Consider the following 13,689-nt stretch of genomic DNA (forward strand, 5'->3'; position numbering starts at 1 on the left):
GAGCTGTTCACACAATCCTTTATCACGTTCCCTTGGACGGGGAGTGACTTATATATGCATAGACTGACCATGAATCTTAGTTTATCCACAACTGGTCATTTTGCACTTACTGTTTTGGGGTTATTAATATTATGAAGATGGTCTCTCTTCACTCTTAGACACAGACCAATTTGAATAATAAATTATATGTCACCTTCTGTATATAAGCCCTCTTTCCAAACTAGGTTGCAAATTCCCTAAGTAACTGGAACCATAATGGATATTGTAAGTCCTCGCAATATTTGGTGAATGAATGAATAAATAAATGAACAAAATGAGTAAAGACAGATAGAACCTCGCTTGATTGTGTCACCAAGTAAACCTGAATCAGTCTTTTCCCTTTTTACCAACTCATTCTCTTATACATAAAATAAGGATAATATTTCTCTGATTTACTTCCAGGAAGACTTCAAGAGTTATTTTAAGGTTGTCATCAGGAAGAAAAAATACACTGTAAATCTATAGAGTAATGTTTTATTATTATTATTCTCAAAGTGCCTCAGCACTTTCTAAAAAATAACTTATCAGATAATATAGAGAGAGATTTTAGACATCTATTAGCAGTTTATTTCAAGTAAGAAAGCAGGTAGGTCCTTACTTACTTACACTAGTAAATATTAACTTATTGTCTGCTAACATTTTTCTATATTTTCTATATTCTTACACCCTCTAACAAGTGAAAGACATAAAATAATTTTTATTTCACCTTTTATATTTCTACAGTATATGGCAAATGAAAATTACTATGCCTTGTATTGACATACTTAAAAATCAGACTAAATAAAAGAAATAAAAGTGGTTCCCACAGGCAATCAGGCTGTCTTGGCTAAGAAAAATAACCCACATGAGCTAATAAGTTTTAGTCTAATTTTAATGTTCACAAGTAAAGCCTGACATATAAACAAAGGCAATAAACCACTAGGCAGACATACCTTGCAATCAACATATGATCCTGAATGTAGGCTAGAAATTGAGGGTGATCTTTTCTAGCGATGTATAAACACTCTCCATGCAGACAGAGAATCTTCAGGCAATTGAGCATATTAAAAAGAATGTCTGGCTCTTCAAACTTAGCCATTTCCTATGCAAAGAACCACATGGTCATTGAGTTACCCAAAACAGCAATGCTCCCAAACCAAATGTTCAAAGATTTCTGAAAATATACCTGGAAAATGGTATATATTAGTCTCAATGTCACTGGAAGCTGTTGGTAGCAAAATTTTCTTTCAGTATCATTCTTTATTGCTGTGAAGAAATAATTAGACAAAGGTTAGGTTAACTCCTTCTTTCCCTCACCATTCATCATTTGAGCAAGATTATAAAACCAAGAGGAGTTAAAAATAGATACAGAATGCATTTAAAAGTGTTTGTGTAATGTTTTTATTTGTTCTCCAAATTAGCATATATCCCTTCTACGGTGCAAATGCAGGACAGTTTCTAAATCCGGGATTCTCAGCTTCTGTTTTCCACTGTGCAGTCTGCATGTGTTCACATGTCTCTGGAGCCCCGGAGCTGGCCCAGCCCAGTCCTAGGCTACGTGGGCTCCTAAATCTGCAGCTCCTGGAGGGACCTGGAGCCTGGCTGGACGTGCCTCCCTGACTGCAAGGGAGATACCCAATAAGAAAGAGAGGTATTCAAGTCGTATTAGCACCTAAGGACATTTAGCCCATGGACTCTCAGAAAGGGGGGTGTTTTGAAGAAGCTGAGCAGATTCAGATGAGAACAACTACTCATGGTTTCATCTTCTTGTAAGGATCTCTAAAGCCTCTGCCCCCACAGTAGGAGCAGCAGTATATCAGAGATGAGGCAAGGTGGAGAAAAGAATTTGTAAATTAACCAGACGCAGAAACTAGTGTAAAACGTGTCAAAATCACCATTTAAAGTTTGATCATTCCTAGGATCAGAGCCAATGGTAGTCGAACCCTCGTGGGCTAAACAGCAGACAGTTCACTACGAATCTTCCCACTTGAACATATTTTATTTTATTTTTTATTTATTTATTTATTTTATTATTATTATTTTTGAGACAGAGTCTCACTCTGTTGCTCGGGCTACAGTGCAGTGGCATCAGCCTAGCTCATAGCAATCTCAAACTCCTGGGCTCAAGCAATCCTCCTGCCTCAGCCTCCCAAGTAGCTGGGACTACAGGCATGCGCCACCAGGCCCGACTAATTTTTTTTCCATATATATTTTTAGTTGTCCAGCTAATTTCTTTCTATTTTTAGTAGAGACGGGGTCTCACTCTTGCTCAGGCTGGTCTCGAACTCCTGACCTCGAGCGATCCTTCCACCTCAGCCTTCCAGAGTGCTAGGATTACAGGCGTGAGCCACCGCGCCTGGCCTTGAACATATTTTAAACACTTCTTATCAGCACTTGATTGTGTTTCGTTTAACATGAAAATTTTAAATATATTTTTAGTGGCAGACATACCTGACTGCTATAGGAAATAGGGGACAGGCCCCAAAATACAGAAAAAGGAAATGCTCTAGAAGGAAGGAGAAATCCTCAAACATGTGTCGAGAGAGCACCCCTTAGTTCTAGGATGGGGAGCCACAGAAGTCCCGCCTGAAGCTCACAGAGCAGAGGCAGGGCCCAGACTGTGAGCAGCAGGGAACACTGGTCTGGGAAGAGAGCTGCCAGGGCTCCCTCAGAAAACATGCCATAACCATGTCCTGCAAGGCAGCAGAGACCAGAGCAGGTAGACAGGCTGGAGCCATGACAAGAGCCTGAAGGAGTGTTTGGAGGAGAAGAATAGAGCAAATGGAGTTTGCCACAATCCAGCAAGAAGAAGAGTAATGTATAAAAAGAAACTGCTTAATTTTAGCCATTATTCAAATAAAATGTTACTTACAAATAAAAGTGGCAGTTAATTGATTTGTGTCCTATCTTAGGTCTAAAAAATCCACTTGCATGGAAAGAGTACAGGTTGTTGGATTGTAAGTGAAATTCGTGCTTCCCTTAAGCATCAATGCCAGATAAAACTCAACCGTGTGCCTGGGCGGGGGCCAGTGCAGCACCTACAGCAAGTTAGTCAATCCTAAGTATACCAGAAGATGTGGGGTCTAGTCCCAATCCTGCCACTAGCTAGTTGTGCAACATTTGGATTTCCAGTTCCTGGGTTCCCACCCCAGAGATACCCAGTGTAGTGGGTGGGAGAGTGGAGCGCATTTATTTTATGTTTCACCTCCTCAGATGATTCTGATACTCCTTTACAGCTTCGTAACCAAGGCAAATAGCATCAATTGTGAATGTATAATATGAGCTACGTGACCATGGGCATATCATTGAACCCATCCCAGAAACACCACTTTGGCCAAATGCCCTAAGTTGAGATTGTCAGCACCCAGCCTCAGTTCTCAGACTTGTCTACAGGGAACACCATGCATGGTAAGAAGGAAGGTGATGTGTTTATTGAAAACAAGGTCCTGCTGCCAGAAAAATGCTCAGCAAACTGTGTTCTACTAGAACCATAATGGATCGGCTCATTTCATAATCTAGTAGGAAATAGTTCTTCTGTACAAATCTATACTAGAAGTCACATATGAGTTTGCCCAAGTCGATACTAAGCTAAGAAAACAAGGATCTGAACCTTAGGTCCTGTGCTCACCGGGCCCTTCCCTGCCTGCTGTCAGCGTTCACCTACCAGCATGTTCCGCGGGCTCAGTGAGGTTGCCTGGGTTCTCCCCTTGCTTGGCGGCTGGGTTCTCCTCCTCCTCTCCCTCAGGGCCTATAATGAACTCTGGTCTGGAAGAAAGGAGGCTATCCTCGAGGCTGTCTGTGGGCTCCTAGAACAGAGGGGACGAGGAGCTGGTTGAGCAGCACTGGCGGGGTGAAGCAATAGCTGGGCTCAGCCCAGCATAGCTGGACCGCACGGCCACTGCTCCCCGTGCCCCACAAGAGCCTGCAGCTTGTTTCCAGAACAGTGAAAGGAAATCGATACCAGCTGTCACTGATACATTTTCTTTCACTTGAAATAAATATGGAAAAATGTCAAAAACATTGTCAGATCTTCCTGGGCCTGCTCACCCCTCCTCCGCTTTCATCCCCAAGATCAGTGTCCTGCTCACCCATGCACGTTTTGCTCAATAACAGAACTTAATTAGGAAGGAATAACAAGGTGTTCACAGAGCTCTATTAAGGTGCAACTACTGTTTGTCCAGGGAAGTCAAATTTTTAGGAGCAAGAAATTGCTGTAATGTGTGAGTTAAGGAGGGCAAAGTATGGCAACTCAAGTGTCCATCCATAGATGGAGGAATAAACAAAATGTGACACATACCTACAACAGAATATTACTCAGCTTTGAAAAGGAAGGCAATTCTCACACGTGCTACATGAGCCTTAAGGACATAATGCTAAGTGCAATAAGCCAGGCATAGAAAGACAAATACTGCATATTCTCACTTGTAAGTGGACTCTACAACCATTGAATTCAGAGTAGTAGAAAGTAGAATGGTGGTTACCGGAGGCTGGGAAGTGAGGGGAATGGAGAGATGTGACCGTTGTATATTATAGTAAGTAACCAATGACTATGTTAAAAGACCACTCTACAGGGATGTTATGGTGAGCGGTAGGACTAACGAGTTAAATAGGCTGAAACAGAAGAAATGCTTCATTGCTTTTTGTATATTATACTTCAAAACATTTTCTTTAAATAAGTCACTTTCTACCTAGATAAACATTAAGGAAAGGAAAAGAAAAGATGGCAAATACTGGCTTGAATAATTCAGGTTCAACTACCTATGGTGGTGTGAGGGTAGTCTATGATGTGTATATCTTAGATTTAAAAACAGGCTAAATAGGGGATAGCTAATGTATGGAGGAGCCAGAGGATGGCATATAGTAGCTGTTCTCTCTTTAGACAATTCTCCTGGAAAGCAGAAAATGAAAGTAACCAGAAAAAGAAATGAAGGTTTTATTGATTGCTCATGAAGTCAATGGGTTTTACAAAGTGAGGTTACCTAGTCATTCTAGGTGTCCACGTACAATCTACTTGCTTAATATTTCATATGTATACTCTGTAGTATTTCTTGTTATATAAACTTTATGATATAACTTTGTGATGAAACTTCTTTCGAGAACACCAATAATGCTTTATGTTCATGAAACTGTACAAATGGAGGTACCACAGGCCTAATCAAGCCACTCTGCATTTTTTGTGTTGTGGCTCTATCTCATAGCCCTTTCCAGGAACCTGAGTTGGCAGATGCAAGAGGAAAACTTTCTCTTAACACAGTCTCACACATAACCCAGCATGCAGCATAAAATAATAATAGAGGAAGACTCCATTACACCAGCTACTGCCATCTTTATTACTATTATCCATGAGTCATCTCCTTTCTTCAACTGCTTACCACCAGCCGGCTTTCTTCTTTGGGAGCTAGTCTCTCCAGGAGTTCACAAGCAAGCTGATAGCAGAGAATGCTAGACTGACATAAGTTACACTCGATTGCTTTTACTTCCTTCTGGCAGGTGTGGGATCCCCCCCAGGGGGCTTGGAAGACATTGTTTATAATAGAAATAATGTCCTTTGACAAGCTGTGCTCTAAACCCATCGTGATCCCATCATCTTGTAACTCCATCTGAAAGACACCCAAAAAAAGGATAGAAAAAAAAAAAAGAAGAAGGAATTTGATCCTTTTGTCTAATATTCCATTGACACACTCTTTGGGGATAATTTTTACTAACTGACAGCAATATTAAATTATTTAAAGACAATTTAGGCTTCAAGACCATGAATATACATTGCTTTCCACAGATTCTTCTAAAAAGAATATAAACACGAGACAAAGTAATGGGAATTATTTTAAAAATCCTGTATGACATTTAAAAGAGTTGTTTTTTTAAACTCATCATTTTGTTAGATTTTACACATTTTTAAAATGCTGCTCCTCACCTAGTATCCGGATCTTGGTTTCTAAATACCATTTTCCACTAAAAGGAAACAGGGCTCCTTGGAGAAATGGCTGACTCCAGGGCTGGGGCTAGGAAAATATAAGATGAGCCTAGAACATCTCGTCATGCCAGAAATTAAGGAAGTGTTCAAAGAATAATGCAGACATGTCAAAAGAACATAGGAGCCAGCTCGAAGGGACTCCCACTGGCCATATATGGAAAATATGAGCATCAAAATACATAACCATAGTAACAGATTATAACCCACTGAATAAAATTAAAAACCATGGGTACACGTGGGAATAAGTAGATAAATAAATAAATACATGAATGCGAGAGAAGGGAAAACTGTTCCACCAGTAGAATACCAGCTAATAAATTTAGAAGAAATGATGGAATTAGAAAATTATCATTTGGCAGCCATCAGAGCAATCGCTGACTCAGGCACAAATCGACTCAGGCATGAATCATCCATCGATGCTAAAACTAGTGAATGAAAGTCCGATAAGAAACAGGAAATCTCATAGCCTTAAAGTATTTCCCCACAAGTCACTTATTAACTACAAAAGGGAAAATAGTGACCTTATAGTAGAGAAACCTGCCAGAAATCACCTTAACTAAGTCACCAAAGTTATCATCACCAGTAATAGGACATTATTATATCTTGTCCCTCCCAATATGATCCACTACAAAGGACATAACATCATGTTTGTGGTCTTCCTGTCAAAAAGGCATGATCCAAACTAATTCATAAGGAAATATCAGATTGAGGAACTCACAGTGAGGGACATTCTACAAAATAACTGGACTGACCATACTCTTCAAAAATGTCAAGGACATGAAAGATAAAAGACTAAGAAATTATCTTGGATTAAAGGAGACTAAGGAGACAGGAAAAATAATTGCAGTGAGTGATCCTAGATCATTCCTAGATCAAAACCAATTTTTGCTCTCTTGCTATAATGGTGATATTATTATTATACCTATTTTAAAAAATGAATAATTTCTATAAGTTAGCTAATAGTATTATAACAATACTAATTTTCTGATTTTGATAACATACTGTAGTTATGTAAGAGAATGTCCTTATTTTTCAGAAAATACACTCTGAAGTATTTAGAGATAAAGGGGCATCATGTTTGCAACTTACTCTCGAATGATTTATTAAAAAATTCATGCATAAACACAGAGAGAGAGAGAAGTACGTATGGTAAATGTTAACATCTGGAGAATCTGGGGGAGGAGTTCTTTGTACTATTCTTGTAACTTTTCTGCAAATCTGAAACTATTTCAAAATTAAAAGTTAAGAAGAAATGTTCTCCTAATCAAAACCTTTTTAACTTCTCTTTTTAAATTACCTTCTAAAATCAATTTATAAAAGATAGTAAAATTAGCCCCATCACTATAGAGTTGTACCTTGCTCTTCCAAACAATAGTATTATCCAGTTTGTTCATCCAATTTATTCAACAGAATCAATTCTAATGATGCTAGGGTGTTTTTAAAATTCAAATCCATTCTCATATGTCAACATCATTGCAGATATTCACAAAAGTAGTTTTCAGACTCTTTAGGAAATCCCCAAACGAGTTTGCAAAAGGTCTTGAGTGATGTTGCATCATTTCAGTAAGTATGAAGATACCCAACACACAGAAAGAATTACTAGACAATGCTTTCCCTCAATCTTCACTTCTGAACTAAAGGAAGCTCATGCTTCAGCTACCTGCTTCAGGAGAAGATCAAACATGAGGATGAAACAATTTAGATTCATTTCATCATCTTCACAATCAAAGTCAATAGTCCTTCCTCCTGGGTGTCCAAAATTCTTGAAAGGGCTACGAAATGGACTATGCATAGGACTCCGAAATGGACTCTGGAAAGGACTATGAAATGGACTGAGCATATTGTGCTGAACTCGTCGGCCAGGATCAGAGGCAACACTCACCTACAAGAAAGAATGTCGACACATACACGTGAACTCACAGAAGCTCAAATGGCTGCATAAAATAGTTGGGGACTCTATGGGAGGTATTTCCAGCTGTCACATGGATTTCCTTCCTTGGTCAATAGCATTAATACTTCCAAATACTATGGATCCTCTCAAAATATAAAAATAAGAAATAAAACCACCCAAATTTTTGACTAACTGACAGGGAATGAAACATCAGGGATATTCACCCTGAAGAATGAAGGCATTTGCCAATTACATTTTTCATCCCATCAAACATTTCCAATTAGACCAGATTGTCTGAATCTACTGAAAACCATAACCTGAAAAATGCAGATATAAAAAGGTAAAATACTGCAAGGTAAATTTTTAGAAACCTAAGCACAGAATCTCAGATTGACATGATTAATTAAAGAATGGCCTCTGGGGATTATAATTATTAAAATATTATAGGAAAACAATACATGTCAAACCTATTGTACTGGTTATTCTCCATTTGCCCGCCCCAACCCCACCCCAGGCCCTGACTGCCCTTCTCTGCCCTGCTCTATGCCCAAGGATGCCGTGGAGAGTCTCTTCTGGCTCCGCTGCTGCCTGGCTTCCAGCTGGGGTCCGTCAGCGGGAGGCACCAGCAGAAGAGCTGAAGCTGGAGCAGAGAGAGGCAGAAACATTTCTCCCTGCCCTGCCTGCTTTGGGGCTGCATCTCTGGGATTATCCCCATCACTCCACATACAGCTTCTCTTGCCAGCCCTTTCTCTGCAGTTTCAGCTCCCAAATGGCTCCAAGAGCTCTTTTCCTTGTTCCTTCAGCCCTAGGGGTGTAGTGGCTTCCTACTGGACTGTTGCTGGTCCCTGGGTGCCTCACCAACGCCTACTGCCCCCTTAACCTTCCCCATTACCCTATACGCAGCCTCTTCATTAAAGTCTCTTCATTTTAACCATCTGGGATAAATTCTGAATCAGGACACTGATTGACATATCTGTACATCACTCTCAAATCATATTTTTCTCTCTTAAAGATTTTTCTAATAAGTAGAAAGCTACTCCAACATCATTTTAAGGTAAAGAGGAAACGTACCCCATTAAGAATCTGAATACCTAGACATTGATAGTGTTATCCAGGGGAAGTCACTTCACTTCACTGAGCATCAGGTTAGGCAGTTGCAAAGTGAGGGTAATGAGTTCTTCCCCGACTACCTCACACAATTCTGTGATATTATTCATTGTGGACACATCACATAGAATACAGTGCTACACAAAGTAATGTCATTTTAAAGGTTATAGAAGAAAAAATAAAATACAAATGGTTGGCAGCTGGTTTCTCTCAGGCAAAAGAGAAAAGAAGTAGTGATATATTTTTAAAAATGCTAAATACAAACTATGATCCCATGATCATGTCATATTTTCTAATCCTTAGATATCAAGTGGGATACAGTGAGGAAAATTTTGTAGAGAATTGAGAACATTTTTGCCAACCATCAAATGAGAGTCAACCTTTCCAAAACTGATCGTGGTCTGAGAATGTCAGTACATCAGCAGAAACTCTATCAGGGCCTCCACAGGAAAATTAGCAAAACCAGCACGTTTTATATACTTCAGACCAGACTATACGGACTTTTCTCATCTACAAAGGTACAAAGGGATCCACAAAGTGGGCTTAGTTTGTTCACAGTGACAGCATCATTTATAGTCACCATTAGTTGATCATGTCTTCCCAAAACTCAATGGCAAAAAAAAATCATCCAAACTCCTCACCCCCAAAGTGAAGCACTGATCTGCCCAGTAGCTGGTAAAGAATTCTATTCACTAGGAGACCAAAAAAATGAAATGTTGCCCCCAAAAAAACTATTGCTTTTCCTTTCATTAAGGGTGAGAGAGAGCTAAAATTCAAACAGCTTAAAAGGAAATGGTAACTCGGTAACTTGCTGATTACAGACTATAACAAACATATCTTAGGTAAATGTGTTCTTGTTCGGTGAGATAAGATGCAAGATCATTTTTAGAGAAGCTTCTTATGATACTACTTTAAGGCCTGGTGCAACTGACAAGGGTTTTCAAAATCTTAACCAGGAAGACAGGAACAGTGTGGCAATAATTACCCTTCGAGATGCAAGGTTCCCTGCCAGTTCACTGACTCTTGATTTTCTTTGATTTGCCAGTTCTTTGACAGAATTAACTCCATCAGAAAACATGCTTATTAATAGTTGAAGTGGAACCATGATATCTAACTCCGATAATACCTAGGGAAAAAAAGGCACATATCCCCCCCCCAAAAAAAAACACGTAAACTTTAAAACTCAAAAAAAGCTACATTTTTTCCCAAAGCAAACTATTGAACACAAGGACATTTAGCCCTACACATATTCTATCAGCACAATCATCTTCAAATTTTTGTACTAACAAAATCAAATTTATCATTGAACCTTCCCTTTTCCCAATCCCCAATATCCAGTAGGCCACCATGTTCTTTCTATGAAAACTTGTGAGTTTCTCTTGATGCTGCCTCCTCTCCATACCCACTGCTAGCGCCTCAGTTCACCACCTTTCTCCTGGATTAGCACAATCTACGAGCAACCTTCCTCCAGTCCATCCGCACTCTGATCTGAACACCCCAACCCAGCTTGCCCTCTGGTATAAGCTAAATGTCCTTCTGGGTCAAAACAAGCCACCTTATCTGTAATGAATTTTCTGGAAATAGATGCCTCCTTCCTTCAGAACATAATTAATGCATCCCTCTTCTCTGCTTTCTGGTCATTTTAACGCATACCTTTATTAGAGCAATTATCACTTTTTGTTATATTTAATTATCTAACACTATCCTTCCCACTGTAAGCTGCTTGAAGAAAGGAAGTATGATGAAAGGACCGTTTCCGATCCCATTTTTATTCCAGTGCCTATTACAGTTCCTGGCAGATAGGAAGGAGCTCTGTACATGTTTCCACAATTAATTAATAAACAAGTCAACTCTAACCACTGCAGAGTCCACTCCAGCCCCCACATGGTTAGGCCAGGGCTTTAAAACCTCCCTCAACTGCAGCAAACCAAAGCTACAGTGAAGCCTGGTGTGTAAAACATGTAAACTGCAACTGCTGTAGCTTTGGTAGAGACAGAGTTTTACAGCCCTGCTCGTTCACCCCCAGGTGGCACAGCAAAGGGGCGTGTAACTTGGGCAACGTCTAGCCATCTCTAGAAAGACTGACTTTCCAAAAATGAGAACTATCTTATTGAGATCTATTTTGGGATTTAAAAAATTAAAATTCTGGATCCCAAAAGTAACTTTTAAAAGAAACAGTCCCTTTTCACTTTTTCAATTGTGAAAAATATTGTTCCTTAGTTTTGAGCCCAGAAAGGCATCTTCTCAATGTGAAGAGCTTATGGGATCCCATCCTTGCATGACACAGAAATGTAGTTGTACCCACAGCTGATCTAAACATTGATTTTGTCTGAAACTGCCCAAATTTTATATCAGGTACTCAACTCAATTTTAAAAACTTTTATTGAACATCCATTAAACGCATAGAATGTGCCAGATGCTGGAGGAAGGATGAAGAGGGCCGTAAACTCAAAAATGAGACCTGGCCCCTGTGTTCAAGAACCTTATAATCAGGGAAAGAAACAGACAAAACTAACTATAAGACAGAAGTAGAACAGAATTCACACAGAGAACCTGAATAAATCCTGGAGGAAGGAACTCTAATGGGAAGATGGGAATGTGAAGTAGCAGAAAGCTTCACAGAGGAGATGATTTTGGAATTGGGCTTTAAACGGTAGGTTGGAAGTTCACAAATGGAGACAGGACAGAAAGTCATTCTCAGCTGAGGGAACAGCATGAACTACTCCCTAAATTAGCAGTTCCCAACCTTTCCAAGCGAAGGGTCTGTTTCATATCAAAGATTTATCCCACAAAACAGCTATTATATTATCCTTCTGGTATCCACTGATGGAAAACTACATAAGGACCAAAAGCTACTATGAATTCAGTACTACTACTGCATAAATTTGTATTCTATTAACCACAACTAGAACTACATATATCTGAAATTTAGTCATTAATCTATGTATATGAGACATTAGTCTACAGACAGTGCTCAGCAAACACAGGGACTTACAGGCGCTTTGCAATAACTTCCTCCCACTCTACCCAGGGATCTAAACTCATAGGCTAAGAACTATTGTCCAAAATGATCAAAAGTATCATTCACTTACATGAAGCCATAGTAAAGCTTGTTCCTGTACAGAGGACGGGTATCCTGTAAACCGACAACTAATAAAGCCAAACATCTCTTCCATTGAGAAAGGCAGAGGACAGAGCTCAATGTCAAACATTTTGCTAGAAAGCAGAGCAATAACAGTAAATGACCAATGTGCATAGATTAGGATTTACTGATGCCACCAAAGTATCTCTAACTATGCCCTGTTTAGGGAGTCAAACCCTTTAGATGAGTTTGTGTTCTGAACTATTATTAGCATATCTCATTTTACTGTAAGAGAGTAGTTTATATCATTGAAACAGGTATTTTATAAATAATTAGTATTCAGCCTCCTGTTAGGTTTAACAGAAGGAATTGCATCTCTAAGGAATTGGAGTTGCCCCCAGCACCTGAAACCATTCCGCCTTTGCACTTTCCCACCATAACCCCCCAATCACAATTATATTTGAAAATAAGCAAATATGGTGTATCTATTATTCCACAAGAATAAAATCTTTTCTGGACAATGCCAAATCATCTTAGCTCAATTTATGACAGTTATTTCATTTTGAGGCTTCAAATTTCTCCACAGGATTGTTAAAAAAGTAAATGAGATTATATAAAATGCTTAGCAGAGTACCTAGCACGCAGTACATTCTCAATAAATGTTAGATATCACTATAATTACAGTGACTTCATTAAACTACTTACCCACCTTAATACTTCCCTGAATTCTTTTAACTGATTATCTGGGACTTCTGTTCTGATAGCTTCCAGCCATTCCGGCATGATACACTCCCACACAGATTGACTGATCACATTGTAGGGGATCAGGCAGAGGATTCGGTTGAGACCTTCCTTCAGCTGAGTCACTGTGCTGCAGGACTTGTCCCAGTAGCCACCAACCTGACAGGGGTTTCCACAGCCACAGGGAAAATGAATGAAACACACTTGTTAACATTATACTCAAGGACTTCCTAAAAGAAATGGGTCCCAAGAAAGGCCACAATCCGTTACATCTGAGTCCTGGGCCAAGAATCTTCAGTGTGAGATTTATTTGTAAGAATCTACAAACCACCAGCATCCATCACTTACAAAAAGGAAAATATAGTTACAAATACATCCAAATATTGATCACAGATTGAAATTGAACTTTTACTGAAGACTTTCCAAATTGCACATGAATTAAAATTCCAAAGATTTATTCCTAACAAGATGAGCATATTATTGGAGCATTATTATTCCTAAAGTGTGATAAACTCATTATAATATATGCAGTTATACCTGTCCTTCAGAAGAATACAGTTTTCTACTACTGTACACTTTGTATTGCAGATTTTTCATTACAAAAAATATAGTAGTGCAGAGAATGATTTGTCCCTATGCTGCATATTCTGCCATAATTTTTCTTCCTAAGAATGTTCTAAAGCTGGTTAGATCTATGAATAAAAAAGATTGGCTGTTTTACTAATTAAGATAATACATTAATTTTCTAGAGCAGGAAAAAATTAAAACCATGAATTAAAAAATTTAGGTTGTTTATAATCCTGATGTTAAAGATCCTATATTCTTATCATAATCATCAAAGTAATGAAGGAAATCAAAATATTTAACCCTAAAATA

General features: G+C 38.9%; 1 protein-coding gene across 3 annotated transcripts in view; it reads right to left on the reverse strand.

Annotated features, from left to right (window-relative positions):
* The window catches only part of UNC79 (unc-79 homolog, NALCN channel complex subunit), a 224,348-nt gene that overhangs the window by 102,227 nt on the left and 108,432 nt on the right, over positions 1-13,689 (reverse strand). For all 3 annotated transcript variants that reach the window (XM_045561661.1, XM_045561653.1, XM_045561670.1), the window contains 8 exons: positions 12,782-12,972; positions 12,083-12,206; positions 9,976-10,116; positions 7,653-7,874; positions 5,391-5,618; positions 3,683-3,824; positions 1,205-1,284; positions 972-1,120 (listed from right to left, as the gene is read on the reverse strand). In XM_045561661.1, coding sequence (XP_045417617.1) covers positions 972-1,120; positions 1,205-1,284; positions 3,683-3,824; positions 5,391-5,618; positions 7,653-7,874; positions 9,976-10,116; positions 12,083-12,206; positions 12,782-12,972 — 1,277 coding nt within the window. The remainder of the gene's footprint in view (positions 1-971; positions 1,121-1,204; positions 1,285-3,682; positions 3,825-5,390; positions 5,619-7,652; positions 7,875-9,975; positions 10,117-12,082; positions 12,207-12,781; positions 12,973-13,689) is intronic.

Source organism: Lemur catta, chromosome 1, assembly GCF_020740605.2.
Source record: "Lemur catta isolate mLemCat1 chromosome 1, mLemCat1.pri, whole genome shotgun sequence".
In the NCBI taxonomy this organism is placed as follows: Eukaryota; Metazoa; Chordata; class Mammalia; order Primates; family Lemuridae; genus Lemur; species Lemur catta.